Source organism: Mastomys coucha, unplaced genomic scaffold, assembly GCF_008632895.1.
Source record: "Mastomys coucha isolate ucsf_1 unplaced genomic scaffold, UCSF_Mcou_1 pScaffold15, whole genome shotgun sequence".
Taxonomy (NCBI): Eukaryota; Metazoa; Chordata; class Mammalia; order Rodentia; family Muridae; genus Mastomys; species Mastomys coucha.
Window position 1 is genome coordinate 4,129,316 of NW_022196897.1, and position 21,557 is coordinate 4,150,872.

The 21,557-nt window shown below is 37.6% G+C and overlaps 1 protein-coding gene across 1 annotated transcript in view; it reads left to right on the forward strand.

The window, feature by feature from the left end:
• Nucleotides 1-21,557, forward strand: part of Malrd1 (MAM and LDL receptor class A domain containing 1) — a 694,431-nt gene that overhangs the window by 651,609 nt on the left and 21,265 nt on the right. Inside the window, exons 36-37 of the mRNA XM_031373295.1 lie at nt 9,501-9,580; nt 9,670-9,766. Coding sequence (XP_031229155.1) covers nt 9,501-9,580; nt 9,670-9,766 — 177 coding nt within the window. The remainder of the gene's footprint in view (nt 1-9,500; nt 9,581-9,669; nt 9,767-21,557) is intronic.

The window sequence follows — 21,557 nt, forward strand, 5'->3', positions numbered from 1 at the left end:
ATATATATATATATATATGTAGATATGTACATATATGGAACCTTGCTAAAGTAGACTTGTCACAGGAGACATATGAGAGAAGAATAAGATAGTTGTGTATATGCTATGGTATTATCTTTACCATAAGTCTGTTTGGAGGCCAGAAAGAATATAGTCTGATGATGAGGTTGCCTGGAGCCTATAACAAGGCTGAAGTAAAACAGAAAGCACTCAGTAATTTCTCAAAAAGCAGAATATTGAGTTTGTAATCCTTCTTCACTTTGATATAGAGCCACTGGAAGATTTCTGCTTTTGTAATCACAAGTAAAGCCTTTCTTTCTTTACCAAAATGTCAAAGTGAGTCTGAGACTCCTACAGTTTCTTAGTGAGCAATATGGCTGGTGAAATTTTTTTCCAGAACCCAGAAGTTCATGGTTTACTCTTTCTCCATTTTAAACCTTCCCATATTGTGCTTGTGTGCTCATGTATATTTCAGTGTGTAAGACAAAGTATGAATAAATGTATTTCTAGAATTAAGTTGAAAATATATTTTTAAAGGAAAATTATTTTTAGACTCTATGTGGAGAAGAAAAATAATACCCACAAATTATTTTGTATTAGAAGTAATATTCCTCAACAAAACTGTATTAAAGGAGTCTAGTTTCTACTGATAGGTAGTCTGTTTTCAATTGTCCAGTTTATGGATTATTTATTATTTCTTCTTTCATTTTTCTTTTGTTTCCCATGAAGCTCTGGACACTTACTACTCTATAACAACAAGAAGAAAGCAGGAGGAACAGAAAGTATAAAACATAAATTCAGGACTATTTTTAACTTAAAAATATTTTATTCTATTGTTTCTACTATGCCAGCATACCACACACCTGTTTGAACATAGGAAAGATAATTTGAATTTTCTCTTCACTCTCCTCAGAAGTAATTAAGATTCTTTCTTTACTGTAATAATTAACATTTAACATGTTTCCAGTCTACATATGCAACACTGTGCAGCCTAACTCAGATTCCAAGTGCAAGTTGAAATTAAAACCACAAAGGACTGCATATTTTGTATCTTTCAAATATTATCCTCTAAGGACAGAATCTGATAACTAAACAATGTTTTATGAGGAACTAAATAACTTTTTTTACTAGTATTAAATATAGTATGAGGACAAAAATTCAAGAAAGATTAAAGAAGCTGAACTCATTGAACAAATAGCTATTGCTCTATGTTTTCTTCTTTTTCTCTGAGTTAGTAATGGTTGATTTAACCTCAAGCAATGCTCCCTGACTAAGGTTCCCAAGTAGAGTCTTCAGAACATAAGAGTCAAGAGCATCTGAGAAACTGTTAGGTGCCACATCTCAATTACTACATATGAAACTCTGAGAGCTGGGCTCATCAGTAAATGCTTGGGACAGTGTCCCAGTTAACTCTAAGGTATACTAAAGCTATAAATGGTGATGCTACAGTTTAGTGAAGATTATGTATGCACAAAAGAGAAGTGTTTTGATGACTATGATATATAATCCAGATATTAACAGCTATTGTTGATGGTTGTAGATATTTTCAGCAAACATTTACACACAGAATTGAACTACTTAGATCCTGTAAGAGTGAAGACCTTCAGGCCTTGCCTTCAGTAAATTTGGTTTGAAGGATGTTAACATGGACATCACTGGAGTACTGTGTGATTGTATGCTGTCAGCACAGCATGGAGCCAAACTTGGAATGTCTAAGTCATGTTAGGACATAAAAGAAAGTCTCCAGAAGTCAGTGACAATTAGTCTCTGGCCTTAAGGGAATAAATACTAGCTACCTACATGGGTAAAAAATGAGAGCATCTTCTAGCCATTGACAGTAAAGGTCTTGAAATGTCCTAGAGTAGAAAAGACTCTCTTTCAGTGAAGGCACTGTGAACAAGTATAAGGAGGCCATGAGCTCTACTAAAACTGAGATAAAAGCTGTGAAGCCCATTTCAGAAAAGTCTTTCTACACAGAGCTATCTTACCTGACAGGACTCTAAAAGCACTGAAAACATAGGGAAGATTTTGAGTCAAGTTATATAATATGATATATTTCTGCAGACCATAAACCCAGGTGAGACCTATTGCCATACCAAAGTGGCAGGGACTTTTAGCCAGGCCCAAGGGCAGGAATGAAATGGGGCTGAAAGACATTAACAAGTTGTGAGGTAAAAATCAATGAGACACTATGAATTCAATGAAATTGAAGAGGCAAATAGAGTCATTGTCATTTTTTCAGAAGTGTATATGTATGGCTGTGGGGGAGCAGATGTATGTGCGTGTCCATGTGTCTATACCGTGTATAAGTGCATGTACCCATATATCGAGGTGTGTGTGTATATATGGCACAGATCAACCACAGGTGTTGTTGCATGCTGCACAGGATCCTTGTTTATGAGACAGAGCCTCTCATTAGGCCCCAGGAATTCACTTGTCTCTACATGCACAGTGCTGGGATCCCAAGTAGGCACCACCATGCCTAGCTTTTTATAGGGTGCTGGGAACTGAACTCCAGTCCTCTGGCTTCAGCAGCAAGCACTTTTCCAACTAACACAGTCTTCTCATCACCAGTATTTTTTATTGGATATTTTCTTTATTTACATTTCAAATGTTATCCCATTTCCCAGTCTCCCACCCAGAACCTCCCTATTCCATACCACCTCCACCTGCTTCTATGAGGGTGTTTTAACACCCACACACCCACACTCACCTACATGCCCTGGCATTTCCCTACACTGAGGCATTGAGTCTTCACTGGACCAAGGGCCTCTCCCCAGCCCCATTGATGCCTGCCAAGGCCATCCTCTGGTATATATGCAGATGAGACTATGGACACTCACTTGGGGATCCATTCCGTATACAGTTACCAAACCCAGACACTATTCTGGATGTCAAGAAGTACTTACTGACATGAGCCTGATATAGCTCTCTCATGAGAGGCTCTGTTAGAGCCTGACAAATACAGAAACAGATGCTTGCAGCCAACAACCATTGAACTGAGCATGGGGTCCCCAGTGGAGGAGTTAGAGAAAGGACTGAAGAAACTGAAAGGGTTTGCAACACCATAGAAAGAACAATATCAACCAACCAGACCCCTCAGAACTCCCAGGGATTAAACCACCAACCAGAGATCACCAATATTTTAAAGCACGGAGCTTATTTTATTTTTTCATGGTGAGCTTGACATTTTAAAGTAAGTTCAGGATTTATTTTTACTCCTACTTATTAGAAGTCAAACAAATACACATGTTCTCAATTTTTCTGAAGGCATGGCAAAATTGGGTGATATCTCAATGTTGTATTCATTGCCTTTAAATTTAAATGTTCATATAACAGTATCTTTAGGAAGTAACCCTGCCTCTGAACTCCCTTCTGTTTCCTTCAAAGCCATTAGAACAATTATAAATAAGCTAACCTTGATTCTATTGCTTGAGACCACAATTCAGTTCATTTAAACCACCAAGGCAAACCTTCTTCCTTCTACATTAGTCCATGAACACAAGCTCAGCAAGTGTGTGGCTTTGCCCTGGCAGTATGACAAATGAGCTGGGGCGTGTACACAAATGACAAGAAGGACAAGATGAGCTTGTGTTCCAGGTGTGGGAAAGTAATGAATGGGTGTTGCCAGGTACACCCAGAAATGAGTTATTCCACTGACACCTTGATCAGAACCTGCTAATAGCAGAAGACCTGCTATAATTTAGGAAAGATTAGTGTGCTGGTTGTACCTGAAAGAATCTAATTATATTTTATTTCTCCTCTTTGTATAAAAAAAAAAAACAGACCTGTATGCATGAATGGAGAAGGATGTTTATCTTTTTCTTTCAGGTGGGCTCCACGTAATACTTACGAATTTTGGAAAACATGCTGGAGCTAATTAGTCATGGGGAAAATTAGTCCAAACAAATTAATCACTGAAATTCACTGTGAAGTTGCTACATTCTGTGGCTCAGAGATTATTCAATGGCTCCTCCTACTTTTTTCCTATTACAGTAAACTCATCCATGATGTTAATATACTTCCTACACCTATTTTCTTGATACAGTTCCAGCCTATCAACCAGAAAACATTCAGTTTGAGCAAAACCTTCAGAGTGTCTCCATGTTCTCTGTAGGAGAAATAGCAGTGGGTAGAAATACATTCAAAAGTGGCCTATCTTCCTTGCCCATGTACCTACTTCAATAATTTTAAAGATTATACTGTTTAGGGACATTTTTGATAGGCCTTGAAATCAGATGTGCCAATGACTTTTGTTCTTCTTGCATGATTGTTAAATGTCCCTGAAGGGATTGGAGTCAACACTTTCTGGATTTAGTTAAAAGGCCAAACTGTTGGGATATAGAACAACACTCAGTGGGAAACAATCATGACCAGGATGAATATGAAAACGCAAAATACTATATCTACAAGGGCTTGGACTATCATGAGACAGTGTACTCTCATGTGTTTTGTGTGTGCGTGCGTGCGTGTGTGTGTGTGTGTGTGTGTGTGTGTGTGTGTGTAATTCTATAAATTCTGTAAGCTTTCATTACAACTTTTCATAAATGAGCCTGAAGTGTCTAGACTTCACAAAGCCACGAACACAGAGAGCAGTTGATTTTTATTTGGTTTTCTAGGCTTCCTCTATGTATCCATTATCCCAGGTGCATACTTGCACTATATTTCTGTATTTCCAGATATTCCAGCTAAGGTTTGATGGGACATATGAACTTGAGACTATCCGGATCTGAAATTTCTCCTAATCATTATTTTCTAACATAAAAATTATAATGCCAATTATAGTGATATCCAACTATGGGGTGTTCCACATTTTAACATGAGAAAGTCCAGGGGAAGAAAGCATTTGTGATCAGCACAGGGCAGTCTGAGAATCCAAAGTGGAATGTTTTTCAGCATACTTTACTTAGGGATATAAAACTCAGTTTCTCCATGAGTTCATCTTTCAAGGGTGAGATGAAGAAATATGACCTAGTTTGTAACATGCTAATGTGGCACTAACTGTGTAGTGATCCTGGCTCTTCTTAGCAAAAGTGACAGCTGTGCATTAACAATTCTGATCCATTGGTATAAAAATGATAATAGGACACAAGCATATCTTCTACAATGCTAAATTATAGGTCTCATTAGTGATATATCAAATTGCACACTGCTCCTGTCCTTTTCTAGAAGACAGAATTTGGAGCACAACTGTCCTAACTCCAGCTCCAGAGAACTCAAGGAATTCCTCTGGCCACTGTGGGCCCAGAACACCTGAAGCATACGTTCATACAGACACACATAAATAAGAATTTTAAAACTAATAAATCTTAAATTATAGTGATCAACATGATTTTAAAAAATGTAGACTCAAATCCAAAAGCCTAACCATGGAGAACTGAATTTTGAATTGAGGGAAGACACCAGAGTTGACCACCATTTCTCTATCTCCCAGTGACTCCGTCTTCCTATTAGTCATATTCTCAGAATGACTTTTCCAGAAAACCAAGGGGACTCTCTGAGATTGCAACAGAGCTCCAAGCATGCTTCCTCTTTCACATCAGAGTCGAGAAAGAATTTCTTTAAGGATATATAGTTACCAAAGCATAAGCCCTTATTACCAAGCACTTTCCTAGATGTATGTCTATGTCTATCTATAAACCCACCTCTGCTGGCAGTGAATATGTGTGCTGATGCACACTCTTCACTGTAAGGAGGATATGACAATGCTAAAGATCAGATATGTCACTTTCCATGCAAAATAAAGGAAAGCTACATAGAGTTTAATGTGGGGGGATTTGATGAAATGAACTTGGGACAAGTACCTACAATGCTTGCTATAAGTGGGTCATAGTTTGAACTTTAAGAGTTATAAGAAGACTAAAATGTAAAATTTACTATATATGCAATCTGTCAAAACAGATGCATAAAACTAAATAAATCAGATTTCTGTATATTTTTCAAGTGGTCACTTTGAATAAAATAAACACTTGTTAAATGCATTTAAAATGATATAATTAACCATCCAAAGTTATTAGACCTGTTTTTCTTTCTTTTTGCATGAAAAAATAGGGAGGTGATCACATCTACATAGAGATAGGGAGGGAAGGCCAGAGGGATGGGAGAAGAGTTGTTAATATTCAAGCAGTCTAAATTAGAAAGCTATGTACTAGGCAAGCATAGGTAGTACAAGGCACTCATGGCCTTCATATATACTTTGGCCAGACACAAGAGATAAAACTATGTTTGCTTTCAGTCTTGTCTACGCATAAAGTAGCTAAGTAATTCCTATAGAGAACATTTTGGTCATTAATTGTCAAGGTATATGATGAACGTTTGCCCTGTCCCCTGTTGGAGCAGGTTTCTAGCCTCAGTAATAGACAATTATGCAACAGTTCCAAACTTGCCAAGCAGCTGGACCATACACCCAGATTCTATCTCTGTGACTAGACTGCCTTTGTTTGGGTGTTGTTCTTTGATTCTTAGCTGTATAACTGCAGCATACTGGTTCCAGTACCATAGCTTATCCACTTTTCCTGACTCATTTCTCATACAAGGGACTTGACTCTTCACCTCTGACAGTATATCATCTCCCCATACACTACTAAATTTGCAAACAGTCTTTATTCTGGGGTGTTAGACATTGTTTTGTTTTCATTTGTTATCCTAATCCTAAGGACTCAGTAAATGAGAAACTCCCTGTAAAAATGATGATGAAACAAATGCTAGTATCTTCTTCTAAAAACATCTCCATGATATTTAATAGGATGTATGGTAAGCCTGGAGGAAATGAATCTATTCGGCTATAGGTAGAAAAGAAAGAATATTCTTTATTCCCTTCCTGAGTATAGTTCTCCAAGAGAGGCAGGAAAAAATATTTCAGTGTTGTTGCTGGAAGAATGGGCAGATATCATCCTGGCATGGTATTGATGCTGTCCTTAGAATCTGGTTCAAAGGCAGAGGACCACCCTGCCATGGAAAATTTCCAGAACTCTGTGAATCAAATTTCCATGATTACTTCAAACTGGTTTTTCCATAGAGGAGGTTTTGTGTGAGAAACAGATGAAAACGCATTAAGTGTTCTGACTTCTCTCTGCATCCCTGTAAAGACCTCTCCTTCCTCTTCCTCTGAGTTCACTTCTCCAGGTTTTAGGTAATGTCCTTATCTAAGTATAGGTGGAAGGACTGCAGGCACAGACAAAAGATGAACTGGTAAACAAACATTGAGACAACTGGTAGGAATCATTTGTGCTCTCTCTTTGTATTCTTTGGTTCTCCTTGTTATTTTTTCAAGTGGAATTCTCAGAGATTTCCATAAGATTTATCTCAGTAGAAATATTCAAATATGGAATGTTTGCCTGAAATAGAGATTCTGTAGACCTGACATCAGGATTATGGCACTCTTGGAATCCTAAGGAACTCTGAATCCACACAGAATTCACAAGTATCTGTCAGCCACACCAGCATCCACATGGAAAGAATGCCATGTAGTGCTCTTTGTTGAATGAGGACTGGCAAGGAGACAAAAAAGACTTACAGTCTTAAGTATTGTGAGAATACAAACTAAATACACCAAATTCAATAAATCTATTTTCATCTGAAATTCATAAACTTCAAAATTGTACTTTATTCCTACTCTTTAAGGAATATTTACTTAACAAATGAGAGCTGTCTAATGACCTTCTAGAACCTGTAAATAGGACTTTTTAATTTAGTACAATTCCATTCTCGAGAAAAAAAATGCTTTCATTTACCCACCTTTTCAGATTCAAAGGGAAGATTGACAGAAAACGTGGGCTCACCTAGTGTCCTAGTTAGAGAGTTGGGGAGGAGAGGCTTATTTGATTTACACTTCCACATCACTGGTCATCATCAAAGGAAGTCAGGACAGAAACTCAAACAGGGCAGGAAGATGGAAGCTGCGGAAAAGTACTGCTCACTGGCACCCTCTTCGTGGCAGGCTCAGTCTGCTCTAGGAAAGAACCTGGGACCTGCAGCCTAGATGTGGCCTCAGTCACAATGGGCTGGGCACTCTCACATCTATCATGTCGATGCTCTACAGGCTTGTCTACAGCCCTTCTTATGGAGGCATTTTCTCAACTGATGTGCTCTCTTCTCCGACTCTAGCTTGTGTTAAGTTGACATAAAACCAGCAAGCACAGTAAGCAATGCTTCTGATAGGCAGGTTTAAAAGCACGTATTCAAAAGTTAACTTTAAACTTATTTTGTAGCACAGACCATGAACTTACAGATCATCTAGTCAAAACCATTTCAATTTGTGTCACATTGTTTCTGCTAAATAAGATCATAGATATTAACTTCCATGCTCACTTGGGGACTCATTATACCAGGAAAAATTACTTAGAAATAAAAATGTTCTTCTGGGCATGATGGCACTGGCCTTTAATCCTAACACTTGAGAGACAGAGGCAGGTCAATCTCTGTGAGATCAACTCCAGCAAGTTCTAAATATTGAATTATAGGTTAGTTAGCACTAGAGAAAAAGGGAGGGGGGAGACCCTGTCACAGCAAAGAGACAAACAAACAAACATGCCCCTTAGACAGGCAATATGGTTGCAGACTGCCGTGTTCTGAGGATAATCTTATTCCACTATTCCATTGTGACCAATTTTACAATTTCTGAATAAAGTAGGTGACAGAAGCTTGGTGTGATCTGAGTATTTTTTGCTAAAGTACAAATGATATTAATATAAATTAATTGTGAATCTAAGTGATTAAAGAATCATTTCTTTGTGATGATAAGGATATTTGTATTCTGGTTTTTATGTATGCTAATCTATACATTGAATTGATGAATCAGTTATTGGTCAGAACTCAGCCTCTTCATTGACATTATGGGTGCTGGGAAGGAGCTTGGATTGTAATGTGTTTGCCTTTTAAGCATGAGGAGCCATGTTTAAGCCCTAGAATCCATCTTTTAAAAAATGGAGCTTGGTGGTATGCTTGGAATCCCAGCTCTGAGGAGACAGATGCTTGTGGGTCCAGAACTTCCCCAGCCCTCCAGCTGAGCTTACATGTCAAGTTTCTGGTCTATGAGAGACTCTATCTCAAAATGAGGTGAATGGCAACAGAGGAACACCCAAGGTTGTCTACTGGCCCCATGCTTATGCTCAGACATGCACACATAAAGATAGGTAGACAGCCAATAGGAGAGCTTTTGAATTTGAGATAAATGAGAAATCATCTCAAATGATAATGGAGCCTAGTGAAAATATAAAAAAGTGTCAATATTCACAAACAACATCAACAACAAAAAGTTGAGTGAAATCCATTATCTGCTTTTCAAAATCCACAAGGGGATAGATTACAGCAAAACTTAGTGTACCAAAGTATGAGAATAATGACATGTACTGTTTCATTCTGGTTTCTGAGCCACTTTTCTTATGTTCCCTTTATCTACAGGTATCTCAGCTATCATCAGTGTCACTACAATGCTGCTCAACTTGTCTTCTGTTTTGTTTTTGTTTTATTTTCAAATCTCACATCTTTTTCTTTTCCAGGTGTGGACAAGGATGGACAGGAAATCGATGCCACATCAGGTCTATCCTTTCCACTGAGGATTTCGTGTATACTCAGAATTGTAGGTAACATTATGATTAAACAAACAGCATGGAATTTTTAATTTTTTTTTGAATCATGATCATCTCTTTTGTGGGTTTGAAATCCTAGACATATGGACTCTGCTGGGTATCGGATTCGGGTTCCTTGTGACTCAGATCGCAGTGGCCATCTTGTGTTGCCTTGGCAACCGAAGAAGACCAATGAGGTAAGTCATGTCTCCCAGCTCCGGATAGAACATGAACAGCGGGAAAGTTCAGGAAGCATTACCACTGCTCTCCTTTCATATCTCCTTATGGAAGAAGTTTTTATATTTCTGTATTTTGAGGGTTTTTTTCCTACTTACAATAAAAAAACAGGACATCATTCAAGACTAAACATATCTAGTTATGTTGTATCATGAAGGTACCCACAAATGGCCTCAGATCTGAAGGGAAAATCCATTTCTAGCCTATACAGAGAGACTGTATTCTCAACATGTGTTTTAGCCCAAAACTTCCATCTTCCAAGCAACAATACACAGACCAGAGGCTGAGATCCACTGGACCGAAAAGCTGGGTACATGCCTAACTTAGAGCCTCTTCCAATGCACAGAGCTGTTAAAAACAATTTGAGTTTGCAACATGTGGCACCTCTTCCTATCCCTGAGGTAAACTACAGGTCACACAAATAATAAAGGAGCTGACTTCCAGAAACTCATCAAGATAAGGGATTTCCTAAGAGGGTATGACATGTTAAGAGATATATCAGTCATGTTCTGTTGGGCCTGACTTAGTGGTCATTTAGAATTATGACAACAATATATCCCAGAGAAATGAATGACAAGATATTTTCCTTAAATTATTCCTTTGACCTGCTTGATGAGACACTATAAGTTCTCCAACTGTAATCATAAACTCCAATCATATTAGTTAGCAAATATTCATCTCCATGTCATGAAGGGGAATATGTTTAAAAAATATGGTATGCACTATGAAAAAAAGTACATTTTAAATGTAATCCCATCAATACATTTGTATTCATGAAGCAATTTTCAATTATTTTCTGTGTTCTTTTTTTTAACTTTTATTGCATTATGATGAGAAAAGTTACATGATTTCAATTTATCTAAATTTGATAACATTTAAAAACATATTTTAAGTAAATAGAATTAAATCACATTTTGTTTCCCTTTTGTACCCCAACTCCTCCCAGAGACCCCCTTCAATAGCTACAATATCTTTTTTGTCATATCCTTAAAATTTATTAAATATTATAATAATAAAAATAAGTATTATAAAAGTTGTTTGATATAAAACAATAATCAATTTAACAGTCTTATGTAGATGCTCATCTACAGCAATAGTGAAAATACATTTTTCACAATATAAATTTTAAATAACTCCAAATATATAAACTGTATATTTCAAAATAATACATCACAACTAGTATTTTTAAAGTTACATAAATATATAAAGTCTTTTTGTTTGTTTGTTTTGTATTTAGTAGAGTTTAAAATCTTGGCTCTTATTGTGGTACAAGCCCAAAATAAGAACAATTTTTAGACATTGGATTTCATTGTAATAAGGCTGTACTTCAATGACACTTACATCACCAAAGGATTTTACCTCCATCTTAGCTAACTTGAGGATTAACTAGGGAGGTGGCTTGTAAGAGAGCAACAAAAAGTGAGACTGAATGCTTTGCTTGACATTTGTAACTCTTGTATCAAGTTTAAAGAAGAGGACTTTATAAGTTACTCTTTCTCTGAGATGAATGTTTTTCCAAATTATCACAGCTAATGGACCAAATTCTTACCCTCACCTAATGTCTGTGCCACCCTCCAAGCAGAACCATTCTTCATTGAAACAGTTGGTGATTAACTTTATGGATAGACCATCTTAATACCTATACCATTTCTTAAATGAATGTAACCTGTTCTCTGTGGGCTGAGAATGAAGTCACTCACTCAAGTCAAATAGCTTTGACCATAGCAGGAAGTCTGTATCCAAAAATCGTGCCTACAATTCATTTTTTGGTGCAGCAGAACTGTCAACTTTTTGTGTTCTTAAAGTACAACTGGGCAACATTTGTAAACAGGCATTAATATAAAGCAGTTTAGACTTGAACTTGAAAGAGCTGTTAATCTAAAGGAAGGGACAGACACACAAACCCTAAGTAAAACATTGGTTGTGTGTATAAATACATATGTGCATAATAAGTTGAGATTCTCTGGTTGTGTCTATGTGATGGTATTGTCAAGCCTGGCAAACTAGAAGTCTGTACAGCTGGGTGGCAAACTGGAATTTCAAGTCAGAGTTGAAGGCACAGCTTTGAATCCAGAATCCACAGCACAAGCCAACAGGCTGGAAACTCCAGTTTTTCAAGTTGACTTCCTCCTCCTCCTCCTTCTCCTCCTCCTTCTTCTTCATAGTCTTGAGAAAGTTCAGTCTCTGTCTTTGAGAGCTACCCACATTGTGAGTAAATTAAAAAAAAAGTCCCTTTATTTAAACTAAAGCAAACCTCTTTACTTAAAGTCAATTGACAGTACATTTTAACCATGTTTAAACAAGTGCTTTTATAGAAACATCTAGGTCATTTTTTGACTAAACTACTGGCAGGACCAGAACCTAACCAGACTTCAGTGATACATGCAGCTAATGACTATAGTGCATAAAGCAGTTGTCATTTAGCACAATCCTAAATTCTTACCTTCTCCAGGTCATGTCAGACAGTCTACAACTTGAGGCTACTTAAAGGTTTTACAAGTACATTTTGGTGGCCCTGTGTCACAGTATGACAATCGCCTGTCGTTAGTCTTGGCTGTTTTTGTGTGTTTTGTGGTATGTGTGTGTGTGTGTGTGTGTATGTGTGTCTCCATGTATGTGTGTGTTCGTATGGGGATGTGCGCATGTGTATACAGATATATGTATCTGCTGTGTAAATGACAAAAGTCAATGTTGGATGCTTTCTTCAATTGTTCTCTGCCTCATTATTGAGATGACATCTCTTACTGAACCTGGGCTTAACTTACAGTTTCAGGTGACACCGTCTGACTGCCCAACTCTCCACATACCATACTAGCCAATTTCTACAGGGATTAACATAATTGTCCAGTATTTTACATGGAGACTGGGATCTGAACTCTGGTCCTCAAGCTTGCACCAAGGCACTCCACTGACTTAGCCACCATCCTCCCATCCCCTTTTACTACTATTTGGCTTTGAGTCTCTCACGCCCTCTTTTCTTTGGCTTTTACCTCCATCCTTTGTTAAAATCAACTTCTATTTTCTGACCTAAATTATTTTAATTTCCCCCTCTTTTTAAAAAGTATTTAATATTTAAACGGAATCACAAAAAAATCATTTCTGCACACAGATGAAATCCAAATATCACTACGCAGGCCATAACCAGAAAAATTCACAAACAAACACAAAGCAAAATTACTGAGTTATAGTAACTCCTTAGGCAGGAGAAGGCACCTCCTTACCTCCCATAGGGTAATTAGTTTCCTAAGACCCAGTTTCTGCTTCTGTCTCCCACATGAAACAAACCTAACAAAAGAGGATGGTGCTGTTTCAGATCTAAACTCCCTGTGCCCGACTGGAAGCCAGGCTCAGATGTTAAGGTTACATGGAAACAAAGGGCTGGAGAGAGGTGTTGGTTACTATGGGCTTCAAAGAAGATTCAGTTCAGTTTAAATAGGGAAAACAGACACAAAGTTATGGCTGTGATATGACACGATGGGCCAAGATCTGAGAGGTGGACTGAAGAGGAAGGCAGTTGAGAGAATATGGAGGAAGTGAAAAATTTACCAATCAGATTGCCAAATATGACAGAAAACATATGCAAGGTATTTTGTCTTGTGTTCCTTTTTCTGTGGCTATCTTTGTGACACAGAGGACTTTGCACATTCTAGGGAACAGCCCTTACCCAACTCTTTTGTGGTTGGTTTCTTCTTGCTTTTGTAGTAAACTTGGCTCAATCCAGAGAACATGGATTAACGATAGGTTGTTGCAATAACATGAGGTTTACTGATCTATGTACATGGGGTTGCCCACCTTCACAGGGGGGGAGGGGAGGGCCAACCCCGAACTCAGAAAGCACACATCTTTTATACTTTACAGAGGGCAGAGTTCTTCAACAAGGCTAGCTGGCTTACTCTGGTTGGTGGATCACAGGACAAAGGATCATCAGGCATTGGTTGGCTTGCTCAGGGAGATGTTCTTGGATTAGTCAGCCAACTTCCCTATCCAGCTCTGCACCTGGCCTTGAAAAGTCTCTGGGAAGGGGCTGAGTAACTAGGTGGTAGAGGGATTGTTGGCAACAAGGTCAGGGTGACAGTTTGTGGTGATTTTCAAAATTCACCACAGGGAGAGGTTGGGGGGGGTTCTTTTGAGAATTGCTAATCTTGTTTTCTTAGACCTTCACTTCATTGCAACTACCAGTTATTTTTGTTTTGGCTTTACTTAGCTTAGTCAGAATGGCCTGGTCACTCTGTCTCAACATTCTGACCATCAGAACTTTGTTTTTACAGCATGCCCTTGGCTATCTCTGGAACACAGCTTCTTAGTGCTTCTCAGAAAACACTTAGCCAGTGGCTGAAGCTGCTGCTTGCTACTGTAAAACTTTCTTTCCACACTGCTTGCTGCTTACAAGAGCTCCCCCTTATTTTACTGTGAAATTTTATTTCTACATTCCCAGAACTTTGTTTGTCACTTTATTACTTCACTTATAATTTTTTAAAATTCACATTCAAAGTATGAAGTTTGCTTACTTTATGTTGGCGTCACTCCCCTCTCATAGACCCTATTCCTGACCCTTGCTTACACATGTTACACCCCAGTCACTTCCCTTCAACTTTCAGATCACATGTATTTTGTCTCCCTACTTCTCTCAAAAGCATAAATTTCTTCATATCTTGGGTATCAGCCCCTTTCTGATTTCTGGTTTCATGGTGTCTATACATAATCATTCTCACATAAATAAAACATACATGAAAATTAGAAGCTTTTTCTTATGAGAAAGAGTATATGGTGTATGTCTTTTTGAGCCTGGGTTATTTCACTCATCATAATATTTCAAGATTTCCAAATTTCCTTAATTCAACTGCCATGAATGGCAGAGTAGGCATGTCTTTCTTCCCTCAGGGATCCATGTGCATCCCTCCAGAAGTTGGGCACTGTGTTGAAAAGGATGGCCTCTCCTGATAGAGCAGGGCCACTCCCTATATTGAAGTATCTGCACTCCCATGCAGGAGCCTTCAAGTCCGTCTGTATTCTTTTTCCCATTCCCCATTCCCCACTCTCTTCCTTGTCTGTGTGTTCTCTCCTTCTGATTTTCAAAACTTACCCCAAACTGTCAGGGGATGGACTTTGCCTTTAGCAATCCTTCCTTCACCCATGCTGGACTTTTGACTAGCTTGATCTTCTGCAGGCCTGGTCCTTTCAGCTAGAGCTGCTGTGTGGTTTTGTGCTCTCAATAATACTTTCTCGGCAGTCACCTACTACCCATACTTATTTCAATCTTCCAGTCCTGCTATCAGAATCTTGTGGAGAGAAATATGACAGGTGACCAACTGGGTACCAGCTGGGTACTCCACAGTCTCTTACTCTACACTTTTATGAGATTTAATTTAACTAAGTTAAATTAAATTTAATTTAAAAAGAACTACTCTGATGAATTCTGAGAGCTGTATGAGTTAGTATATGGGTACTTAGGGAAGTTTAAAGGCAGTTTAATACTATGTCCCATACCAAAGCAGTACTAATAGATTCTGCTCTAGGGCCTATGACCTAAGCTTAGCCCACCTAAGGGTTCAGGCCCACTTAACAGAGTTCTGTCTTAATTACCATAGATATGGTTGACAGTGCCTGTCCTTGGCATCATAAGCTATCGGAAAACAAAAGCACATTTCCAGGGTTGACTCCCTTGAAGTTACTGATCAATGGGGTCTCAGTGTACCCCAATACCAACTATATCATTTTCTTCTAATTACCCACCAAAACTTGTAAGTGGGGTTGTATTGTTGAAGACACCATATGCTTACTTGAGTCACAGGAAGTAAATAAATCAAGCTGGAACTGACCTGGAAGATTCATTCTTACTGTCTCGTTTCATAATACTAGAAGATGCTACTTACAACACTAACAGGGAATAAAAATATAGCTTTTCCTACCCATGAACCATTTGAATTACAATAACAAACATCCAATAAGATATGATCCTTGGATGAATAGGCTAATGATCTGATTACTTTCTCATTGGATTTAAAGCTTGTTCTACAATATAACACCTTATCTTTTGAGACAAGGTTTCTTACTTCCTCTGTGTCTCATCAATTCAGATAGGTTGGCTATCCAAGAAGCACTAGAAATCCATCTGGTTTCCTCCCATCTTTTATGTGGGTATTAGGAATCTGAACTCAGATATTCATGTTTGCATGGCAGGCACCTTAACAATTTGGACATGAGTCCAGGTCCTCATGAAATTATTCTTAAGAAACTTCAACATTATCTAATATTTCATATACTAAACTTGCAAAAATAAAAAAGAAATGTAGGTACTAACTTAAAATATAAAGAGAGTAATGAAGGGTAGAGTAATAGCTCACCCAGAAGCATGTTCGCCACACAAGCTTAGGTGCCTGAGCTTGATTCCAGAACACACATTAAAAGTCTCAGTATGGCAGATAGTCCATGCAATCCTAGAGCTGGAGAGGCAAGGCCAGGTATATACTTAAGCTCCTTGTCCAGTCATCCTTGCCCATGTGCCAGGTTAAGTCTGGTAGCAGAGATAATCCTATTTGGTTTTGGTATCATGCAAATATGGTCTTTCATATTTTCAATATTAGTCACTTAATACACTGTCCTCTATGATTCTGTTATAGAACTCATGAAATTGTTTTATAACAGCTACTTCTATATTATAGTCCATGTCTTTATGTTTTAGCCCATAGCATTGCATGCATAAATGATACCCAATATGTGATAAAAGATAATTGTTCATGCTTTATTGAGAGGTACCACTACTACCACCAAAAAAACCAAAAACCAAAAACCAAAACAAAAAACAAACAAAAAACCAACAAAACAAAACAAAAACCTAGATCCAAATAAAGATATTGTTATAAAATTTCACAAGTTTTTTTTTTCCCCTACAGTCATCTAAATATTTTGCCAAAGATGATTAAGTAAAATAACAGTGGCTTACTTGAAAATGATTCCAAAATCCAGTGTACACAAAAATTAATTTAAACAAGAAAGTATCACTGTCTAAAAGTAAGCCTTGACTTAAGATTTTTATTAAACGTTGTAAGGCGAATCTGTGGCCCAAGAGACCCTTCAGTAACTTGAAAGAAAAATTTAATTAATTTCTTTTAAAATATAGTGTGGAGACTCTGCTCAGACAACGCCAAGGATAGGAAAGTGGCCAAGTTCCTGTTAGAGACTTCATTTCCTGGAGTATGTTATGGTTTCCATGACCTTTGTATTATCTACTTGCCACTTTTATTGCCAGGGAAAAAAGCAGAACTAGCTATCTTAATCAAAATGAAGAATTAATACAAGACCCAGGGAGTTTGCTGGAGCTCAAGGATAAAAATAAACTAGGCAGAGCCTCAGCAATACTGCACCAAGTAGAACTTCTCATTGCCTCTCATCCCTACCTCTTTGTTCTTGCCAGCTTTGTAATTCTCTCTCTAGATATATTTCTTCTCTTCTCTACCCAGTAATAAACTGTTCAGTAGAGGAAGAATGCAATTTGTTTTTTTTTTCCTAGACATATAAGGATTTGATGTCTTTCTCACCTGGTCCAAAGTAAACATTCCAGATTAAAAACTTGTGCTTATCAACTTGAGTCAGACTCCCATACCTGGTCAAATCACATATGGGTGAGATTTGGGGCATGCCAATAACATATACACTATACTGGCTGGTTTTGTGTGTCAACTTGAAACAAGGTGGAGTTATCACACAGAAAGGAGCCTCCTTTGAGGAAATGCCTCCTTGAGTTCCAGCTATAAGGCATTTTCTCAATTAGTGATCAATGGGGAAGGGCCTATTGTGGGTGGTGCCACCCCTGGGCTAGTAGTCTTAGGTTCTATAAGAAAGCAGGTTGAGCAAGCCAGGGGATGCAAGCTAGTAAGTAATATCCCTCCACAGCCTCTGCATCAGCTTCTGCATCCTGACCTGCTTGAGTTCGAGTCCTGACTTCCTTTGGTAATGAACAGCAGTGTGGAAGTGGAAGCTGAATAAACCCTTTCTTCCCCAACTTGTTTCTTGGTCATGATGTTTTGTGCAGGAATAGAAACGCTGATTAAGACATACACTTTCAACACAGAGCAGCCAAGGTTCAATGGTGGTGGTCAAGATAGTAGTAACCAGGCCTTCAATAATAGTTTGTACAGCAGAGCAGTCTCAGTAGGTAAAATTATTTGCCCCAGAAACTTGATAACTTGAATTTGATGCCCAAGTACATGGTGGTAGAAGAGAATTGACTCCTGAAATAATTAAAACGTGGTTCATTGTAAGAGAAAATATATACCAGTAGCAATAGATCAAGATCAAAAGGCACAAGTATGTAATAGGTTATTTGTTCTTTCTTTAACTATAGCTAGATTATACTCACTCTTATTCTATTTTAAACTATATCACCTTTGCTTGGGAAAAATCTGGTAAAAATCTAATAATACTTTATTATCTCATCTCAGAGCACATAACTCAGAAATACTGTATTAATTTAATAAACAAAGAACAATATTTGAAAGTAGACATATCTCATTTATTTATAGGTGAAAATAATAAATCTATGAAAATTGTTACAAAGTATAGATAAGAAATATTTCTAAAAATTTTATAGAATATTTAATTAGCTAAAACTTAAGGCTTAGCATCCAAGATCCAAGTGCAGTAAATTCCCATGAGACCTATTCTGTCTTCCTTGCAGATGGCTGCCAATGCCCTGTGACCTCAGATGGCTAGTATTAGAAAGTCAAGTATCTCTTCCTCTTCTAAGAAGACTCTAATCCCTTAATTTAAGGAGGTTCCATTATTATGACCTCCCATAACCCTAATTACTTCCTAATCCCCTTGTTTTAAGGGCAACAGCTTCAGCATGTAAATTAGAGGGGTTAAAACATTCAGCATACAATAGCATGAGCAACAGCAGAAGGACTGCTGGGTATGATTGTGGTCTTAAACAAGTTTCATAACTCTAATGCACAAGCATTTATGGAAAGTTCTCAGGGCTGGAGAAATGGCTCTACCATTATAAGAGGGCTTAATTGATGCTGTTGAATGTAATGAGGATACACATTCAAATCCTATAAGAGAATTCTGTCAGTTGACATTTCATAGAAGCAAAGAAGCAGGGACACTCAGGATCCCCTTCGCTGGACCAGCTATGTTTGTAATTAGCCCATCAATGATACTGACAGTTCTGTGAGATTCTTGCATAAGTGGTACAGGTTAAAAAAAAATCTATCCCTGATAAGATTTCTTTATCATACCCATTCCCAGCACAAACACTTTGTATCCTAATGTGAATCTTTGAATGAAGAAATGCAGCTGACATTCCAGAGTCTGAGATTATCTGACAGGCCTAAACCATACCCAGAAATAAATATTTATTCTGAACAAAATCAAAAACCTCACTTTTTCTATAGAGTCTCTTGTGAGTCTATGTAGGTCCCATGAATGAATTATCCTTTCTCTCCAGAATGCCACAGGCACAATGGACAAGGTTATAATGCTTGGGAAACCTTTTCTCTCTCAAACAGTTCACAATTGCATTCACTCATAAGAAACAAAGACCATTCTCACATCCTGAGGTGGGGAGGACCTGCCAAATCTCAGTCATCTGTGTCTGTTTTTGGTCATTATAAGACAAGCCTGTTCAAAATTAATTTCCCAATGAAGAACATGGTTTTAAAAAACAGGATTGGGCTGTAAATGATATTTTTCTAGTCTCCCTTTTTTCTTTCCTTCTCCCTATTTGAAGAGATAGTTAAGCATCCTGTTCATTTATACATTTTCCTTAATTCTAATTTTAGCTTTCTTTCTCGTACAATGGAAGAAAAGATCTAATATAAATGCTCCTAAAGAAATAAAGCATGTTCTCCCAACTCATAAAATGTTCTTTTCTACCCTATTTAAGTAGAGAGAGAAAGACAGAGAGACAGAGACAGAGACAGGAAAAAGCAGAGAGAAAGATATATATATATATATATATATATATATATATATATATATAGAGAGAGAGAGAGAGAGAGAGAGAGAGAGAGAGGTCCAAAAAGCAAGTCTTTATGATGGCACAATCTTGGGATCTGGCAATCCAAATGCATGCAGGAAGAGGGCTATAAAGAGGAGGTAACATTTGTGTTGAGATCTGAAGGAAGAAGTCTTGTTGAGTTAAAAAAGAAGGCAAGAAAATATAGAAAGTTGTGGAATCCAAAATGGCACAATAGATTATAGCATGTGGGAAAGTAACTGAATACATTACTCTTTAAAATGTATGTGGTAGAGGCATTAAAGTATTCGAACGCCTACTAAAGACAGTCCAATTTACTTTGATTTTAAAAGGAAAAAAATGCTATTTTCTGTTTTTCCTGAGAGGTCCACTTTCTAGCCCCAAATGGACTAGATTTTTTGTTGTTGTTTGGTCTTTTTTTTTGTTTGTTTTCTTTAAAGACCAATCCCTATAGATTTCACTAAGGAACCCCTGTCATCTGCAGTTACATTTTAAGTGGTTAATTGGTGGCATTTGAGGGGAAGGCAGAGAGGTATTTGTAGTCTGATAAGTCTGTAGGCAGAGCCCTACCCGGAGCATACCATCACTGCTGTGTCTGACTTCCAACAGTCTGTTATTCATTCTCCTTCTTGCATCATTCGAGATAAGCCTAGTGTTCCCAGCTCAGAATCCTGCACCATTCCTTACAGTTTCTCCTTATTCTGGGGGCCACACCATTGTGTAGGCAACATTTTACCAACCTAATTTCTGTTTCCAATTTGAGTATGCCAGACATTCCCCACTAGGACTCTGCCTAATACAACCCAGGATTCTATTAAGTAAATAAATGCCAAGATAATATCTGTGTTTTTAAAAAGTACAAGAGAGCAGTGTAAGAATAGATTGTGAGAGTTTAAGAAGAGCGCTAGTGGAGTTCAGGTGATACACAGTGAGGGTTTATTTACTACAGGGAGTGGGGAGGGAGAAGAGTGAGAGTAGACTGCAGGTGATCAGTCTTAGGAAACAGCACAGCTGACAGTGTTGATGAGACCATTGCCAAATCATGAAGAAAGCAAGCTTTGGCAATACAGAAAGAAAGTATTTTCATATTTGACATTTTCTTATATGTCAAATGATGAAACTGGACTATCTTATCATATATAAGAGATCCTCACAATCTAGGCCACAGTTGCCTGATTTTTATAATTTTTTCAAGAGGAGTTAATATTATTATTTTTATTTGTTGTCTCCTGAGCAAAAAGACTCATAACATCATAGATTTGATATTCATCTTACAACATTTTCTAGTATACCTTAGTATGAAGTGAAATCATGTAGTTACAATGTTCATGTTGCTTAAATTAACCTTTCATATAACTGGTGTTACAATAGTGACAACGTGGGAAATTAAAAATTAAATCATTTTAAACTTCTCTTCTCACTTTGAAATTGCCTGGCTTAAATCAGATATTAAGCTTAGCTCTTTGGGGGGCCTAAGTATTCCCTGGTTGACATTTAACTGCATTAAGCCTTTCAACTCTTTGAAGTGCCTTTCATTTGACAGAGAATTGTCCTACTTTTAACTTTGCTTTGTGAGTTCCTGAAAGAAATATGCTATGTGGAAAAAAAATTCAATTTACAAATTAGAATTAGTTAAGATACCTGGTAAATTTCCCTGTGTGGCCTAAATTTTGTTCTGTAATTAAGTGATACTTACAAACATCTAGGACTCAACTGTTTTAGTTCTGTTTCCTGACAAAGCTTTGGGCAGAAAAAGCAGGGAAAATAATTTT